Source organism: Microplitis mediator, chromosome 5 (assembly GCF_029852145.1).
Source record: "Microplitis mediator isolate UGA2020A chromosome 5, iyMicMedi2.1, whole genome shotgun sequence".
In the NCBI taxonomy this organism is placed as follows: domain Eukaryota; kingdom Metazoa; phylum Arthropoda; class Insecta; order Hymenoptera; family Braconidae; genus Microplitis; species Microplitis mediator.
The window spans coordinates 2,481,105-2,496,351 of record NC_079973.1 but is presented as its reverse complement, the minus strand read 5'-3'; the positions used below and the strand labels follow the sequence as shown (position 1 = coordinate 2,496,351).

Here is a 15,247-nt window from a genome sequence, read left to right as displayed (position 1 = left end):
ATTTTTGACGGTGGATGGGATTTGATCCCCATATTATAATTCAAACAAAATTTTACTTAAGAAACTAGATTTTACTGAATCGACTGAGTCAAACAAAAAATAAAAATTTATCTGTCAAATTAAGTTAATTTTCGCAATAGGGTCGGACTACCATTCATAGCCACTTATCTATTTTTGGACATTCAATACTTTATTGTAATTAATAAAGTATAAAATAAAATTTCCATTGCAATAGTATGATAAAAACATCTTTGTACAAATTTTAAAAACTAATTATTTTTTTGCGTCTTTTACAAATTAATTTATGAAAATTTTTCATTTGTCCAAAACTGGCCCAAACAGTATCTCTATCCTACGCATAATTTTACTTCGATACATTATTCTTCTTTAATTTCTACGGTAAGAAAAAAATTATTGAATTTAAAAATAAATTAAATTACCAAGTATTAAATAATAAATATAAGGTAAAAGACCCAGTACCCAATCACTCATATATTTGTATATCTATATTTTCTAAGTTTCAGTTAATATAGATATACAAATTCATGGTGATCGAGTACTAGTTTCCTGATCGGATACTGGGTCCCTTACCTTAATTATATCAAAAGAAATATAAGTAAATCGGCTGCTCAATTTTGAAACACAGTAACTGACAAAAATAAAGTTTCAAAAATATGTATTGAATCATGTCCACAAGACTCTACTGGAACTATAAATACTAAAATATCGACTGAAAAATTTGTCTCTTACTGTGTTTTGAAATTGGGCAGCAGTAAATGTGAACATCATTAAATTAAAATAATTAAATAATTTGTAAGATTTTAAAAATCATTTTTTATTCCACAAACGATCCCACAAGTACAACAAAAAAATGAGTTTATTTAATTATCAATATCATCAAATTATTACATATATAAAATATAAAAATTACAATGCAAAAAACCATTACATTACACATCATTAAATAGCACAAATCCTATAGTCGAATTATTTAAAAAAGTCTCGTTATTTTTTAATTTACTGCGGAGGTTGTTGGTAACCGTACCCTGCATACTGATTCGGTGGCGGAGGACCTTGAGGGCCTGGTGGCGGTGGCATGTGACCACCAGGTGGACCACGAGGAGGATACTGAGGGTAACCTTGACCAGCAGAAGGTGGTGGAGGATGAGGTGGGTAATTTTGTGGAGGATACTGTGGATGTCCATAATGGGGTTGGCCGCCTTGAGACGGGGGGTGAGTCGGATAGCCTTGTGGTGGCTGACCAGATCCCGGGGGTACGTAAGTCTGCGTCGTCGCTGGGTGAGACTGTGGAGGTCCATATCCACCAGGAGGTTGTTGAGGCGGACCAGGTGGACCTGGAGGCCCAGAAGGTGGACCCTGCGATATTGGTCCGGAAGTTGGCGGGAAATTACTCGGAACTGGACTCGGGGATTGTTGATGTTGAGACTGTGGCGCTCCCTGCTGAGACTGCTGTTGCTGAGGGGGTCCTTGAGGTGGAGGTCCTTGTTGTTGTTGCTGCTGTGGTGATTGGGCTGGTGGTTGTTGTTGAGACTGTTAAAAAAAAAATTATTAATATTTTTTCTACAGAAATTTTCTGACTGAAATTATATATAAAAATATTTAAATACCTGCTGCTGCTGAGACGGTTGTTGAGAAGGTTGCTGCGATTGACCAGGTGGCTGAGACTGAGGTGGCGGTCCAGGTTGCGACTGTGATGGCGGTGGATGGGGAATCTGATGAGAACCAGGATGAGGCCCATGTGGACCATGAGCTTGATGCGACGGCTGATGCACCGGATATCCGGAAGGAGTAGGCCCAGGAACGTAACTACCAGCTTGCGAGGTTGCCGGTGGAGGTCCACTAGATGGTGGGTAAGTCTGAGTCGAAGCAGAAGGTGTACTCGTCGGTTGATTACTAGGAGCATACGTATTAACTCCACTCACATTACTGGTGCTAAATGGCGGTGATGTAGATGAAGGTCCATATGGAGTCGGTGGTCCACCACCAGGACTTGGCTGACTTGAGTAATTTTGCGGTGGTCCCCCTTGACTCTGCTGAGGCGGTCCTTGGCTAGGCTGGGCTACATTATTAGACGTCGGAGGTGGAGGAGGGTAATTCTGTGGAGGAACATTATTAGGATAAGCTTGAGAGGACTGAGGAGGATAATTACCCGGAGTTTGACCTGGACCATAAGCATTCTGGTTAGGAGCTTGGGAAGGAGGCTGATAGTTTGGCTGAGGACTAGGACTACCATACTGTCCAGGTTGTTGCTGCTGCTGTTGCTGTTGTTGTTGCTGCTGTTGTTGCTGCTGCTGCTGAGGATTAGGCGAGAAGTTTTGCTGCGTAGTAGGCGGGGGATATCCCTGCTGATTCGGCGGCGGAGGACCGTAGCCACCAGAGGGCTGATTACCTCCCGGTGGCGGATAAGCACCCGGTTGACCACCATAACTATTAACAGAACCCGGAGGACCGTAATTCTGCTGTCCTGACGCCGGGTAGCCTTGCTGCGGTGCATTAGGCGGATACTGATTAGGCTGACCAGCTCCATAACCACTTCCCTGAGGACCTTGTGGATAATTCCCACCAGGATTCTGTCCCCCATAACCAGCAGGATATCCCTGCTGTCCTGGTTGCTGCGGATAAGCCTGTGGTCCACCTCGATACTGCTGAGGACCCGGTCCAGGGTTCGCTCTGTTCATCGGAGGACCTTGTCCTGCCATCACCGGACCACGGTAACCACCCTGAGGCATCGGCTGTCCCTGATTAAATCCCTGCATCGGCATAGGCTGCGGAGGATTCGGCGGCATTTCGCCTCCAGGGCCCGGAGTTCCCGGAGCAACATTCGGTGGCCCTTGCGGACCCATCATTCCATGCTGCGGACCATTTGTCATCGGCGGCATGCCCTGCGGCGGCTATAATTCAAATTTAATGACATAAAATTTAAAAAAAACTAACAGTCGTCCCAACATTTAAATTTTTTCCCTCAGGATCTAGAATTTAATTCAAAATTTGAATTTACCGGTAGCAGTGCCTGGATATTTTGATTCGCATCAGCAATGGAAGCGAGATAAACTAAATTCCGATGTAATATCTGTTGATATTGTAAACATTCCTGAGGTTTTCCTTTATTCTGATACTCCTGTATCGTCTGTATCAAATGACTGTTCTCGTCCAGCATCTAAACCATAATAAAAATAAAAAAATAAAAAGTGTGAGTGAATTTTGTTTGATACATCGATTGTAAAAAAGGTTAATAATGGAGTAGTCTAGGTACCTTCTGTATTTGAGCTGGAGTTGGCGGTACACGACCGCGTTGTGCAAAAGTAGCTGACATTTTTAGTTACTTAAAACTAAACTAAATATATATACCACAATTTAGTGGCTGGTGATATATTTTAATAAAACAATACCACGTTTTACTTTTTTTCTTGCTCTTTTGTCACCAATACAATACCGCACACCCACACGTTTAAAGTAATTTATTACAATGAGATTTATGACAATAATCTGACAATTACGTAGTGTAGTTGAGTCCTTTTTTTTTTTTTTTAGTGACCAAACGTTTGCTTGGGTATGGAAATGAAACTGAAGCTCGGGCGTTTTTTTCCGTTGGAAATTGGGACAAATTTCCAACATGGCCGCCAATAATGATAACAATAAAATGGAATAAAAAAATAATAAATCAGCTGGTCAACAAAATGTTAATAATTATTAATTGAGTGTCATACATTTAAATATATGGAATAATATATGAAATAGTTGATATTATTTTTTATATACATTTTTTGGTGATAAAAATTGTTTGTTTTTTGAAAATTGATTTTTTATTGGTATTGAGGTTAGAGAACTGACTAAACAAAGATCCAAAGTCTATTTTGGAAGAAAAATTTATATATATGTGAATAGTAATATTATATATATTATAAATATTATCAATGGCCAGTCCAATTGATTTTTTACCTGATGAAATATTGGAATATATTTTGAATTTAATCCCGCCGTATAAAGATTTAAAAGAATGCAAACTGGTGTGCAAGCGTTGGCATCATGCTGTCAAACGTCAGTATTTTTATTATTTTGTAATTAATGATTAATTATTAATTTAATTAGCTAATAATTTAATCGTCCTGATGAGTGTAAATGTAGCAGATACCAGACAGTTCATAAATTTTAAATGACAGGAAAGTTGGCGGACATCAGACAATTTTTTAAATTTTTAAATAAAATTTTTTAAACAAAAAAATTAAAAAATGGGCTGGTAGAAAATTCTAAAATCAGTACATGCGTTCTTTTTATCATATCAATTTAATTGTCTAATTTCTTTGTATGTAATTCAAAAATTGTCATGTCTGCTACATTTATACTCATAAATTTTAATGAGTGTGAATGTAGCATACAGATAAATTTAAAATTATAAATAAATAGAGTAAATAATTTACAAAATAATATTTTTAAAAATGCACTTACTAATTTTTAAATTTAAAAAATGCGCATTTTTTAAAAATTTTATTCTATTGAGTAATAATTTAAAATTTGATGTCTGCTACATTCACACTCATAAATTTTGAATAAATAAATAAATGAATTAAAATAATGAAATTTAAAAAAAAGCGCGTACGGATTTTTCATCGATCTAAATACGCATTTTTTGATTTTTACTCTACTGACATTTTAAATATTTATTCAAAAATTCAAAAAATTCCCAGCTGTCAGTTACATTCACCCTCCGGAAATTGACAATCAACAATTTTTTGATTTTTTTTTTCAACAAATTAATGAAAAAAAATGCACATGTAGAAAATTAAAAAAACTACAGGTGCAATTTTTCAAATATTTATTTTTTTATAATTTATCGTTGAGAAAAAAAATTCAAAAGTTATCAGACGTCAGCCAATTTCAGTATCTTAATAATTTCTTAATTTTAATTGACTAATTATATTTTCTAGATGTGATAGAACATAGAAAAGCTTATTTCCAAAGATCAGTGGCCTATGGATCTCTCCTATGGAACTCGCCGACCATAAACGCAAGGCCGTCAATAATAACAAACCGTCACTCGCACTCAGCATGTACCTACGAAAATTCGATGTATATTTTTGGAGGCTGTACCAAAACTTGTACGACATTTAATGATTTATGGAAACTAGACTTAGACACCAGGAAATGGGAACGTCCGATACCCATGGGTACTTATCCGTCACCGAAAGCGTGCGCTAGTATGGTGTACTATAAAAAATCTTTTGTATTATTCGGTGGTTGGGCGCAGCCTGCAACATTTCCACCTTTCCAGGTACAAATACATTTTTTTTTATTAGCAATTTTTTTTAACGATATTTATTTTTAGAGGAGGAAATTATTTAATGAGCTGCACGTGTACTCGATAACAAACAACAAATGGACTGCCATTGAAACTCTAAATGATCCACCAGCTACTTGTGCTCATTCAGCGACAGTTCATGGTGACACGATGGTGGTCTTTGGTGGAATCAATACATTTTTGCAGTAAGAAAGACCTGAAAGATTCATCAGTACTTGGATATTTTTATTGCTGATGTAATAATTTATTTTTTTTTGTAGCTACAATACCTCAAATGATGTCTGGTGCTTTAATTTTGAAACCAATACCTGGCACGAGCAGGTGACGACGTCCCCGAAGCCGCACCCTCGGTTCGGACACTCGCAGATCGCGCTGGATGATAAGAATCTGATGATCATCGGAGGATGTACGAATTCTACAGTAGGAATTGACGACGCGTGGCTGCTAACGATGGAGGGAACGCACTGGAGGTGGACAAAACTTGCAATAAATGGGATGGAGTGGGCGCCGATGATGATCTGGTGTCACCAAGCGTGCAAAGTTGGCGATCATCTGGTAATTTTAAGTAAAAAAAAACAGGCGAGCTCGTCATCTAAAAATATTACAAATGATAAAGTCATTTGTCATGGATCCAGTTCACTGGCGATGGCCGACTGTAATATTCCAGACACTCGACAAAAATCCGTGCCAGTTGTAGACAGAGATGAGAACGTCAATGGACGTCGCGGAAGATTTACACCGCGAGCTCTAGTACAAGTAAATCCTGCGAGTGCAATCACGAGACCTCACCAGGGGATTCGTGTCGCGGTGGAACGCAAATTCGGGCCCATGGCAGCTTTCAATCCCGACCTCGGGACCCCTAGTCCGAACCGCCTGCGTCAGCTTGAGGATCTCCGGAGAATGGAAGAGAAGATAAATCGCCAGCGTATGCAAGCGAGACTAATAAAGCCAGTGATCAACAGACTAGCGATTTTTGTCTTAAATATCGCGAATGTTTTGTGCGAAGAACGCGCGGCTTCGTGGGTTCAAAACACCGGCAGTGATATCACTGGCCCCGAAGAACGTGTTCTCTATTCTTTAGTGTTAGGCAACGCAGAGCTTATATTTTTTGGCGGGACACGAAAGTTTCCCACCAAGCAGGGACAAGTTGAAGGTGAAGTTTCAGAAGTTTACAACGACGTTCATTTTATAAACCCACCTCGCTATGCCATTTAATAATAATTATAATAATTTATAATTATTTTTCACTGTCAAAATACACATGGAATAAAGTACAATATATATACAATACTTAAAATATAAAATTTTATTTACCTATAAGATTATTCAAAATAATAATAATAAAAATCAATAAATTTAATCGCCTTCTTCATCATCTACAGGCTTCAATCCCCCAAATACTTCTGAGGGAATGATCTGTTTCTCAACCGGAACTTCTTCCTCTTCCATTTCTTCATCAGCATCATCCTCATCCTCGTCCTCATCCATATCAATATCAATCTCATCAGGATTTTTAACTCTCCCGTCATCTTTTCCTCCTTCGGTGACCCCTCGTACGAAACTGATCGTTCCCCTGGAAGCAGCTGGAGCCTTTCCTTCAGCAGCAGCACCAGCAGCTTTGATATCCAGCAGCCTCATTGCATCCACGGTGTTTTCAGTCTGCGGCACCGTGCTATTGAGCATCTGCGCTGTCATCATATTGATCTGCGTGTTGTACATCGCCTGGACACTTCTCTTTATTCTCAGCATCTCGCGCATCGTGTCCTCATTACCATGACGGACCTCGAACTCCTTCCAGATCTGCCAGAACCTCGAGGTCACTCGCGGGTCGCAAATCTCGCTGCAATGAATGTAAATAGCACGTGCGCGATCCACTTCGCCCAATTTAGTCTCCATCTCAGCGAACCTCAGAGACATTTCCCGCGAGTTCTCGTCACTGAGAACCTCAATAGCTTCCGCGTAAATTTCTCTCGTCTTGGGCACGCCGTAGATTTCGGCAGCTTTCTTTATGTAAATATTGAACAGCTCGAATTTCTCTTCATTGGGCACAGCCTTGATGGAGCGCTCGTAGACATTCATCGCATGCCGGGCAAGTCCGTGCTCTTCCTCCAATTTTGCGTAAAGTAAATAAAATACTTTGGCGTATTTTGGAGGACAATGTTCCAGACACTGCTCGAATAGATCACGAGTTCTCTCCAGTTTAGTTCCTTTGTATCTGTCCAAGAATTTTGTCAAATAAGTATTCCAGATGTCGAAGACATTTGGCCATTTAAACAGAGCGATACCTTTCTCATAAGCTCTGAATGCTTCTTCATAGTAATTATTCTCCTCCAAAAACATTCCGTAGTTGATGATAATCTGGGGTGTTGCTATTTTTAAATCAATTATGTTATCATAGACAGCTTTGCAAGTTTTGAAAGTTCCGAAGCTCTCCTCTAGGTCGGCGTACATCGACCAGACCTTCAGCGACTTGTATAATCTCATCTGCACAGTCTCGGATTCATCATAATACCCGACTTTTCTTGACGGCATTGCAGTGGCGCGATGCATCAGCTTGAGAGCTTCTATGCAGAAGTTATGGCGGATCTCCATCTCGGCCCACTCGCACCAGACTGAAGCCAAGTCATCAACTTTAGTATAGGGAACGTGGGTCGCTTTTTCGAAGACCACCCGCGCGTCGGGAATCTGTCCGTTCTCTTCATAGAATTTAGCGAATGCCACCCAGAGGGTGTGGAGTTTCCCGACAGCCAACTGAGGCTTTACGGTTTGAACAGCTTCTGTAAAAGTATTTATTATTTCATGCGGTTGTCCTTCGTAGAGTTTCACTCGCTTGTGCCACTCGGGAACATTGTGCGGGTTCTGCCTCAGTAAGACCGAGTTTAGCAGCAAAGGTCTCCGTTCTATAAGATATTCAAACCTCGCTAGCCGTAGGTCCAGTTCCACTTCATCGTCTTCAGTTCTGTTGGGATTGTTGTTGATTTCTTCGATGCGTTTCTTGGTAGCGATCTCTTCAAACTGCGAGTAGGCATCGAACACCTGAGTAAAATCTCTGACAGTCGACACAGTCTGGATCGCCTCCTCATAAATGTCTCTCGCTCTTTCAAACAGACCACTGCGAATATAATAATCAGCCAGAGAATTCCAAAGTGATCCCACCTGATCTGTGTACCTCCGGAGACCTCCTCTGATAATCGGATCGACTTTCAGTGACTTTATTTTCCTGGGGTTCTTGGAAATCAAGTCGCACAGTTCGTTCCAAAGTTGATGGTTCGACTTCCCGTGCTTTGAAACGAAGTCATCCTGGTTGACAATATGGGCGAGCTTGACTGCAGACTCATCTAGACGATCAATAGAAATTAAATACTCAATATAATCTTCAGTGTCTTCGGGCGCCAGTTTTAAATACCGGCGGAAAACTCTGATACCGGTCTCAGGAATGTCATGACTTTTGACGAACCCCAGGTACAGCGGCCATACCCGGTGGTGCTGCGTTATAGGCAACGCTCTGAGCGCGCGATCAAAAATGTGCCTGGTCCTGGTGATGAAACACTGCTCGGTCATCAACGTGCAGTAATCGATCCAGACACGGGGCATTTTGTGCATAAAAATCAGCGCGCGTTCGTACGCATTATTGACATCATCGTAAAGCGGATCGTCAAGCCGACGATCCTTCAGTTGACTCACCCGGTGACACAGATACCCGTACCATAGTTTGTAACTACCAGGAAGCTCTTTCAGTGAACGTTCGTACACGATATTTAAATTCGGGCTCTTGGTTGTTTTTAAATGATCGATATATCGCAGCCAGTGTTTTACTGAATATGGGTTGCGAAGAATCTCCTCTTCGTATGGCAAATCTTCATCATTCTAAAATAAAAAAATTTATGTTATTTATTGTCAACAAGACTCCAAAAAAATTAAGGCGGTAATTAATTTAAAAAATTTACTTACGAATACGTAAACGTTCCCGTCGAAATCTACTTTGCGTTTCATGATGAGTTTTATTTAGAAATTAATTTAAAAAAATAAAACTATGCACCAACTCGATCAACAATATCGTTCACCAACGTTCACTCACGTCTTCTAGAGGTTAGGAATTGTTTGAATCATTAAGCCGGTTTCAAATAATATTTTTTTTTAGAAGTCCAATAAAAACAATGCGCGGCGCAGTGACGGTAATTTGGCGCGAAATTTAATATCAAGTGTCAAAATTTAAAAAAACTCATTAAAGTGTCAAAAATTATATTAATTACCGCAAAATTTCATGATCCCGAAGTTAGCAGACATATAAAAAATTTTGAATTTTCGTCTTTCAACAAATCAATTGCAAAAAAATAAAAGAAAAATATGCACATATAGAAAATTTTAAAAACTACAGGTGCAATTTTTTCAAATATTTTTTTTTTATAATTTATTGTTTAAAAAAAAATCCAAAAAATATTGGACGTCGGCTAACTTGTGATCCTGAAGTTAGCAGGCAGTTAAAAATTTTTGAATTTTTTTTTAAACAATAAATGAATAAAAAAAAAATATTTGAAAAAAATGCACCTATAGTATATTAAATTTTCTACATGTGCATATTTAAAAAAAAATTTTTTTTTTTAATTAAGTCGTTCAAACAAAAATTCAAAAATTTTTAACTGCCTGCTAACTTCAGGATCACAAGTTAGCCGACTTCCAATATTTTTTTGGATTTTTTTTTGAACGACTTAATTAAAAAAACAAATTTTTTTTAAAATATGCACATGTAGAAAATTTAATAAACTATAGGTGCAATTTTTCAAAATATTTTTTTTTTATTCATTTATTGTTTAAAAAAAAATCCAAAAACTATTGAACGTCGGCTAACTTTAGTATCATCTTTATAACCGGGTAAAATGTAGTTTGAAATTGGCGCCTCTCTCTCTCTCTCGAAACACTCTCTCTCTCACTAGTCCCATCCTCGGAGCAACACAACACGTCGAAAGTTTTCAACACATGGCCCAATAGTTTCATACATCATATTTTAATATATTTAGATTCACAAATAATTATTTATTAATAATAATATTTTTAGTTGTCATTTTTTTTTATAAAAATTTAAAAAAACCGCCTTAAAAATTTAAAGTGAGCGACTAATGAGCGGGTATAGACTTTTACCTAAATTTTTTTTTTTAAGCCCAAAAAATAAGTGAGCAGATAAATTGTGGATTTTTAATAATTGGAGGGAAAAAATCCAAACAGTAAATGATGACGTCAAACGACAAGTAGTTGATGAAAATTCCCTTTTAAAATTCTTGATATGAGCATATATTTATAAGTACTTATGTTTGAATGTATTACATATCTATGTAAGTACGTAGGTATAGTAAAATACTACACGAAGCCTAACCTTCTTTTGTTATAGATTAACTATTTAGTGACAGCTGTCAAGCAGTGAGGTAGCATTAATAAGAGGAAATGAAGTGATAAATCGCCTTTTATCGACGTCTTGTTGTGGCTCTAAAACCACAAAACAGTCGATTCAAATCAACCACACAAATAAAAAAGGTTTTTATCAGCGGTTATCTATTTAATCTATAGATTGTACATACAATACATCAATCATTTAAATACATTGAGTTTAACATAAATAATTTTTACAATACATAAAGGATGACAATGGGAGATGATACACCAGTTACATCACTTGTCCTCCCTGTGATATTACGACCAATATTATCCAAGGTAATGGCATTTCAAAGACTTCCTCTACGTCACTGGAATTTAAATACTCAGTATCGACTCTTGTATGTTTATTTTGTTTGGTATTCATTTCAGTTGGAAGCTCAAAATATTGCAGCAGCTCAAACATTAAGATCTGCGTTATCTAAAGCTGAAAATAATCACCCAGGTATTACCTATGATTTGGTAGTAGGAATTGTTAGAAGAGCGGAATTAAGTCTTGATATGAATGCTAGTGTTCTTCGGTTACAAAGTGTAGCTTCTGATTGTGATGGTAATTATTTTTATTAATTAATATTTTTTAAATTTAAATGACTGAAGTAAGCAGACAACTTTCAGATTTTTTTTTTTCAACAATTTAATTTTTAAAAAAATGCACATGTAGAAAATTTAAAAAACTATAAGTGAAATTTTTCAAAACATTATTTTTTTAATAATTTATTGTTTAAAAAAAAATCCAAAAGTTTTTAGATCTCCATTAATTATGATCTTGAAATTGACAGACAATCAACAATTTTTGGATTTATTTTTCAACATCAATTAAAAATAAAAAAAAAATACACATGTAGGAAATTTAAAAAACTATAAGTGCAATTTTTCAAAACATTATTTTTCAAATAATTTATTATTTAAAAAGAAATCGAAAAGTTTTTAGATCTCCATTAATTATGAACTTGAAATTAAGAAATACTCAACAATTTTCTGATTTGTTTTTCAATATCAATTACAAAAAAAAAAAAAAAAACTAAAAAAATGCACATGTAGGAAATTTAAAAAACTATAAGTGCAATTTTTCAAAACAATTTTTTTTTAAATAATTTATTGTTCAAATAAAATCCAAAAGTTTTTAGACCTCCATTAATTATGATCTTGAAATTGACAGACAATCAACAATTTTTGGATTTATTTTTCAACATCAATTACAAAAAAAAAAAAAACTGAAAAATGCACAAGTAGGATATTTAAAAAATTATAAGTGCAATTTTCTAAAATATTTTGTTCTTTTAAATTTATCATTTTTAAAAACATCCAACAAAATAATCATTAGACGTCAGCTAATTTCAGTATCAAATTTAAATGTCACAGTTAAATTTGATTGTTGATGATTAATACACTCACTGATATACATTTTTAAAATAATAAATAAATATTTTTAGCCATAGAATATCGTTCTGCAAGATCAGAAGACGCATTCCAAGAATTAAATCGTAAATCGACAGCTTTAAAAAGAATATTAAGCAGGATTCCAGATGAAATATGTGATCGGAAAACATTTTTAGAAACTATCAAGTAAATTTCATTAGTTATAATTCTCTTTAATTGGTAACTGCCCTTATTTTATTACTTATTAATTGATTGATTGATTTATTTACAGAGAAATAGCGAGTGCAATCAAAAAATTATTAGATGCAGTTAATGAAGTAACGGCATTTATACCTGGCATTGCTGGCAAACAAGCTTTAGATCAACGTAAAAGAGAATTTGTTAAATACAGTAAGCGTTTTAGTAATACGTTAAAAGAATATTTTAAGGAAGGACAGTAAGTTTCATTTATTTATTTACTTATTTATACAATAAATCATTTAATATTTTTAAGGATAAAGATCACAGGCAAGATTATAAATTTATTAATTCTTTATCATTTTAATGACTGATAATGATAACAGATCATTTATCTTCAGTCGTGCTTTCAGTAAACAAAATAATTTATTGCTTATAAATAAATACAAGTAGTAAATAAAGTAATAAAATTTAATTGTTTGTTTCGTAACTTGATAGTTTATTATTTACATCATTTAATTTTTTTGGACTAGGACATTTTTAAATTATCTATTGTTTTTTTAAATTTAGTTTCTTTACTATTAATATTTATAACTGAGCTCTTGTGGTTTCAATTGATAAGAAAATTGGGGAGTCATTGACAGAAGTCTTGTAGTATAAATTAAAAATCTTTGTCTTTAAAAATATTTAAGCGCAGAATAAAATGATAATAATAATAATTTATTTATTTAAAAATTTTCAGAGCAAAGGCCGTGTTTATAAGTGCGTTATTTTTGATCCGACAAACAAATATGATAATGGTTACTGTAAAAAATAAATGCGAATAATAAAAAAAAATCTTCCGGGCTGTTACAGAAATTAGTAATAATAAATAATTAATTAAAAAAATAAAGAATAATAATTATCATTGCCCAAAATAAAGTATATGTGATCTTCGGATCAAAACCGTGGAGAAATGGTCAATCCGACTACTAATATATATATAAATATATAACAATGTTCAGGGTAACAAAATAAAGAAAATATTAATTTGTACTTTTCCTTACTGCATCATCGTGTTATTTCTTATGTAATCGTTATTTTAAAAAATATATGTATAAAATAATAATAATAATTAATTAATTAATTATTTAATATAAAATAATAATAAAAAAGAACGTTGAGTAAAAATGTTGATAACAGAAAATAATGAGGATATTTTTTTACATAATATTCTATCAAAGATTAATTTTTTTATTATGACAACCATAAACAATCCTATTTTATTTGTCTTTATTTATTTATTTTTATTATTTAAATATTATTAAACTCTTTTGCTGTCAGTAAACACTCGAACAATACTTCCAATACCACTGATACTGTAAACTTTTTCATGCCACAATAATAAATGTGAACTGCTGTCTTTTGATGGTATTTCAAAACCACGATATATGTATTTCATCAAAACATCCATTAGTTCTCTATCCAATTGAGCAATAATATCGTCCATTTGATTTGATTTTATACTTAATAATATTTTTTGTGTTACGTTTCTTGCATTATCCTTTAAACAGATAAATTATTTTATTAATTTAACAACTTGTGAATATGATACTGAAAGCAGATTACCAACAATTTTTATTTTTTCAAAAAAACAAACTTATTCTCAGCTTTTAAAAATTTTAGAGTTCTCCCAAGTCGCACACAGACAACAAGGCAAATTTTATTGTCTCAAAAAAAAGTTTTTAGTTAAATTAGAGGTAGAGATGTTGGTCCTCGAAGTCATAGAAAATTTGTTCATATTTTTGTCTTACAAAAGTCATTTTAATTGACGTCTTGTAAATGACTGATTTCAAAATTATTTGTAATTTAATTTTTGCCGCCGTTTGTGTAAAGTTTTTGCAGCAGATATTTTTCTGATGACTTTAATTTTTAATTATTTTGTCAACATTTTGATGCCTCTTTAAACTTGAAACTGCTATCTTATAGAAGTCACAGCCAAGTGCGCTGAGTTCTTTTTAATCCCCAGTAGCATAGAGACAACTCTAAGATAACAAGACAAATTTTATGTCTCAAAGCCAAATTTTTTTTATATAAATAAAACATACAAATGTTGGTCTGAGTCACAGAAAAATTTCTATTCATTTTTCCATTTTAAAAAAGTCATTTCAATTGACGTCTTTTAAATGACTGATTTCAAAATTATTTGTAATTTAATTTTTGCCGCCGTTTGTGTCAAGTCTTTTAGACAGATATTTTTTTCCTACATAAATTTCTGAATTTTTTATCAGCATCTTGGTGTCCTTATCTTATAGATGTCACAAAACCAAGTGCGCTACTTGGGGTCTTTCTAACAATTCGTAATTTGTTTGAAAATTTAAAAATTCTCCAGATCTTCTGCTTTCAGTATCACTAATAAATAAAAAAATTCATAAATAAATAAATTACTAATTATTTACCTTAACTTGTTGATTTTTAGATTCTAATGGTGCAGCCTTCAACGCTGATATTAAAGCTTCAGCATGTTTTCCTTTGAATATAAATTAAGGAAAAAAATTTCTTAAAATCTTAAGCTTACAATTAAAATAAAAAAATAAATAATTAGTTATAAAAAAGGATATTGGCTAAGTAAATTAAGTATTTCATTTTCATCAGGACCAGTTGGTCCTGTCAAACTAGCATCAGCCTCTTCTTCTTTAAAATTATTTTCATTAAATTCGTCGATATCTATTTTACGAAAACCCGTTCCCATTGGATCTTTTTTATTATCCTCTAATCGAGACATTTTTAATTATTTAACTATTTACTGGATACTGTACACTCTAATCCTTATATTTTAATATTATTACTCACAAACTAACCATATCAATGCATACGCCTAGATAAAACAATAAGTACTGTCCACAATTCGCGAATCTCAGATCCAGGTCTCTGATAATTGTCTTGGAAATTTACCTTTAAAATTAT

General features: G+C 34.3%; 5 protein-coding genes across 6 annotated transcripts; 2 read left to right on the top strand and 3 right to left on the bottom strand.

The window, feature by feature from the left end:
• Positions 1 to 824: 824 nt before the first annotated feature.
• On the bottom strand, positions 825 to 3,513 carry LOC130668898 (basic salivary proline-rich protein 2). The gene is made up of 4 exons (XM_057471410.1): positions 3,275 to 3,513; positions 3,020 to 3,178; positions 1,629 to 2,912; positions 825 to 1,551 (listed from the first exon to the last, which is right to left on the bottom strand). The coding sequence occupies exons 1-4, from the start codon at positions 3,332 to 3,334 to the stop codon at positions 1,018 to 1,020; spliced, it is 2,037 nt and encodes a 678-aa protein (XP_057327393.1). The 5' UTR covers positions 3,335 to 3,513; the 3' UTR covers positions 825 to 1,017.
• Positions 3,514 to 3,644: 131 nt separating this feature from the next.
• LOC130668901 (F-box only protein 42) lies at positions 3,645 to 6,621 on the top strand. Its single transcript, XM_057471414.1, has 4 exons — positions 3,645 to 4,059; positions 4,947 to 5,290; positions 5,345 to 5,502; positions 5,578 to 6,621. The coding sequence occupies exons 1-4, from the start codon at positions 3,936 to 3,938 to the stop codon at positions 6,530 to 6,532; spliced, it is 1,581 nt and encodes a 526-aa protein (XP_057327397.1). The 5' UTR covers positions 3,645 to 3,935; the 3' UTR covers positions 6,533 to 6,621.
• LOC130668897 (pre-mRNA-splicing factor syf1 homolog) lies at positions 6,601 to 9,422 on the bottom strand. Its single transcript, XM_057471409.1, has 2 exons — positions 9,269 to 9,422; positions 6,601 to 9,184 (listed from the first exon to the last, which is right to left on the bottom strand). Exons 1-2 carry the CDS (start codon positions 9,308 to 9,310, stop codon positions 6,674 to 6,676), a joined length of 2,553 nt encoding a protein of 850 aa, XP_057327392.1. The 5' UTR covers positions 9,311 to 9,422; the 3' UTR covers positions 6,601 to 6,673.
• A 920-nt stretch (positions 9,423 to 10,342) lies between these two features.
• Positions 10,343 to 13,415, top strand: LOC130668849 (programmed cell death protein 10). Of its 2 annotated transcripts, XM_057471339.1 has the most exons (7): positions 10,343 to 10,647; positions 10,704 to 10,846; positions 10,951 to 11,023; positions 11,117 to 11,294; positions 12,178 to 12,310; positions 12,396 to 12,560; positions 13,044 to 13,415. In XM_057471339.1, the coding sequence occupies exons 3-7, from the start codon at positions 10,952 to 10,954 to the stop codon at positions 13,126 to 13,128; spliced, it is 633 nt and encodes a 210-aa protein (XP_057327322.1). In that variant the 5' UTR covers positions 10,343 to 10,647; positions 10,704 to 10,846; position 10,951; the 3' UTR covers positions 13,129 to 13,415. The 2 variants fall into 2 exon arrangements, with proteins under 2 accessions (XP_057327322.1, XP_057327321.1); XM_057471338.1 differs by having other exon boundaries at positions 10,345 to 10,647; positions 10,704 to 11,023.
• On the bottom strand, positions 13,008 to 15,176 carry LOC130668851 (actin-related protein 2/3 complex subunit 5-A). Its single transcript, XM_057471341.1, has 3 exons — positions 14,903 to 15,176; positions 14,740 to 14,813; positions 13,008 to 13,844 (listed from the first exon to the last, which is right to left on the bottom strand). The coding sequence occupies exons 1-3, from the start codon at positions 15,063 to 15,065 to the stop codon at positions 13,605 to 13,607; spliced, it is 477 nt and encodes a 158-aa protein (XP_057327324.1). The 5' UTR covers positions 15,066 to 15,176; the 3' UTR covers positions 13,008 to 13,604.
• Positions 15,177 to 15,247: the final 71 nt, after the last annotated feature.

Bases quoted from the DNA above. Each gene is read 5' to 3' on its own strand.
- LOC130668898 (XM_057471410.1), bottom strand. From the start codon at position 3,334: ATGTCAGCTACTTTTGCACAACGCGGTCGTGTACCGCCAACTCCAGCT. The intron at 3,179-3,274 runs GTACCTAGACTA...ATTATGGTTTAG, and splicing joins CTCCAGCTCAAATACAGAAG to ATGCTGGACGAGAACAGTCA. The intron at 2,913-3,019 runs GTAAATTCAAAT...TTTGAATTATAG, and splicing joins ATATCCAGGCACTGCTACCG to CCGCCGCAGGGCATGCCGCC.
- LOC130668901 (XM_057471414.1), top strand. From the start codon at position 3,936: ATGGCCAGTCCAATTGATTTTTTACCTGATGAAATATTGGAATATATT. The intron at 4,060-4,946 runs GTCAGTATTTTT...TATATTTTCTAG, and splicing joins TTGGCATCATGCTGTCAAAC to ATGTGATAGAACATAGAAAA. The intron at 5,503-5,577 runs GTAAGAAAGACC...TTTTTTTTGTAG, and splicing joins GGAATCAATACATTTTTGCA to CTACAATACCTCAAATGATG.
- LOC130668897 (XM_057471409.1), bottom strand. From the start codon at position 9,310: ATGAAACGCAAAGTAGATTTCGACGGGAACGTTTACGTATTC. The intron at 9,185-9,268 runs GTAAGTAAATTT...TTTTTATTTTAG, and splicing joins ACGGGAACGTTTACGTATTC to AATGATGAAGATTTGCCATA.
- LOC130668849 (XM_057471339.1), top strand. From the start codon at position 10,952: ATGACAATGGGAGATGATACACCAGTTACATCACTTGTCCTCCCTGTG. The intron at 12,311-12,395 runs GTAAATTTCATT...ATTTATTTACAG, and splicing joins ACATTTTTAGAAACTATCAA to AGAAATAGCGAGTGCAATCA. The intron at 12,561-13,043 runs GTAAGTTTCATT...AAAAATTTTCAG, and splicing joins GAATATTTTAAGGAAGGACA to AGCAAAGGCCGTGTTTATAA.
- LOC130668851 (XM_057471341.1), bottom strand. From the start codon at position 15,065: ATGTCTCGATTAGAGGATAATAAAAAAGATCCAATGGGAACGGGTTTT. The intron at 14,814-14,902 runs AATATCCTTTTT...AATTTATATTCA, and splicing joins AATACTTAATTTACTTAGCC to AAGGAAAACATGCTGAAGCT. The intron at 13,845-14,739 runs GTAAATAATTAG...ATCTGTTTAAAG, and splicing joins CTAAAAATCAACAAGTTAAG to GATAATGCAAGAAACGTAAC.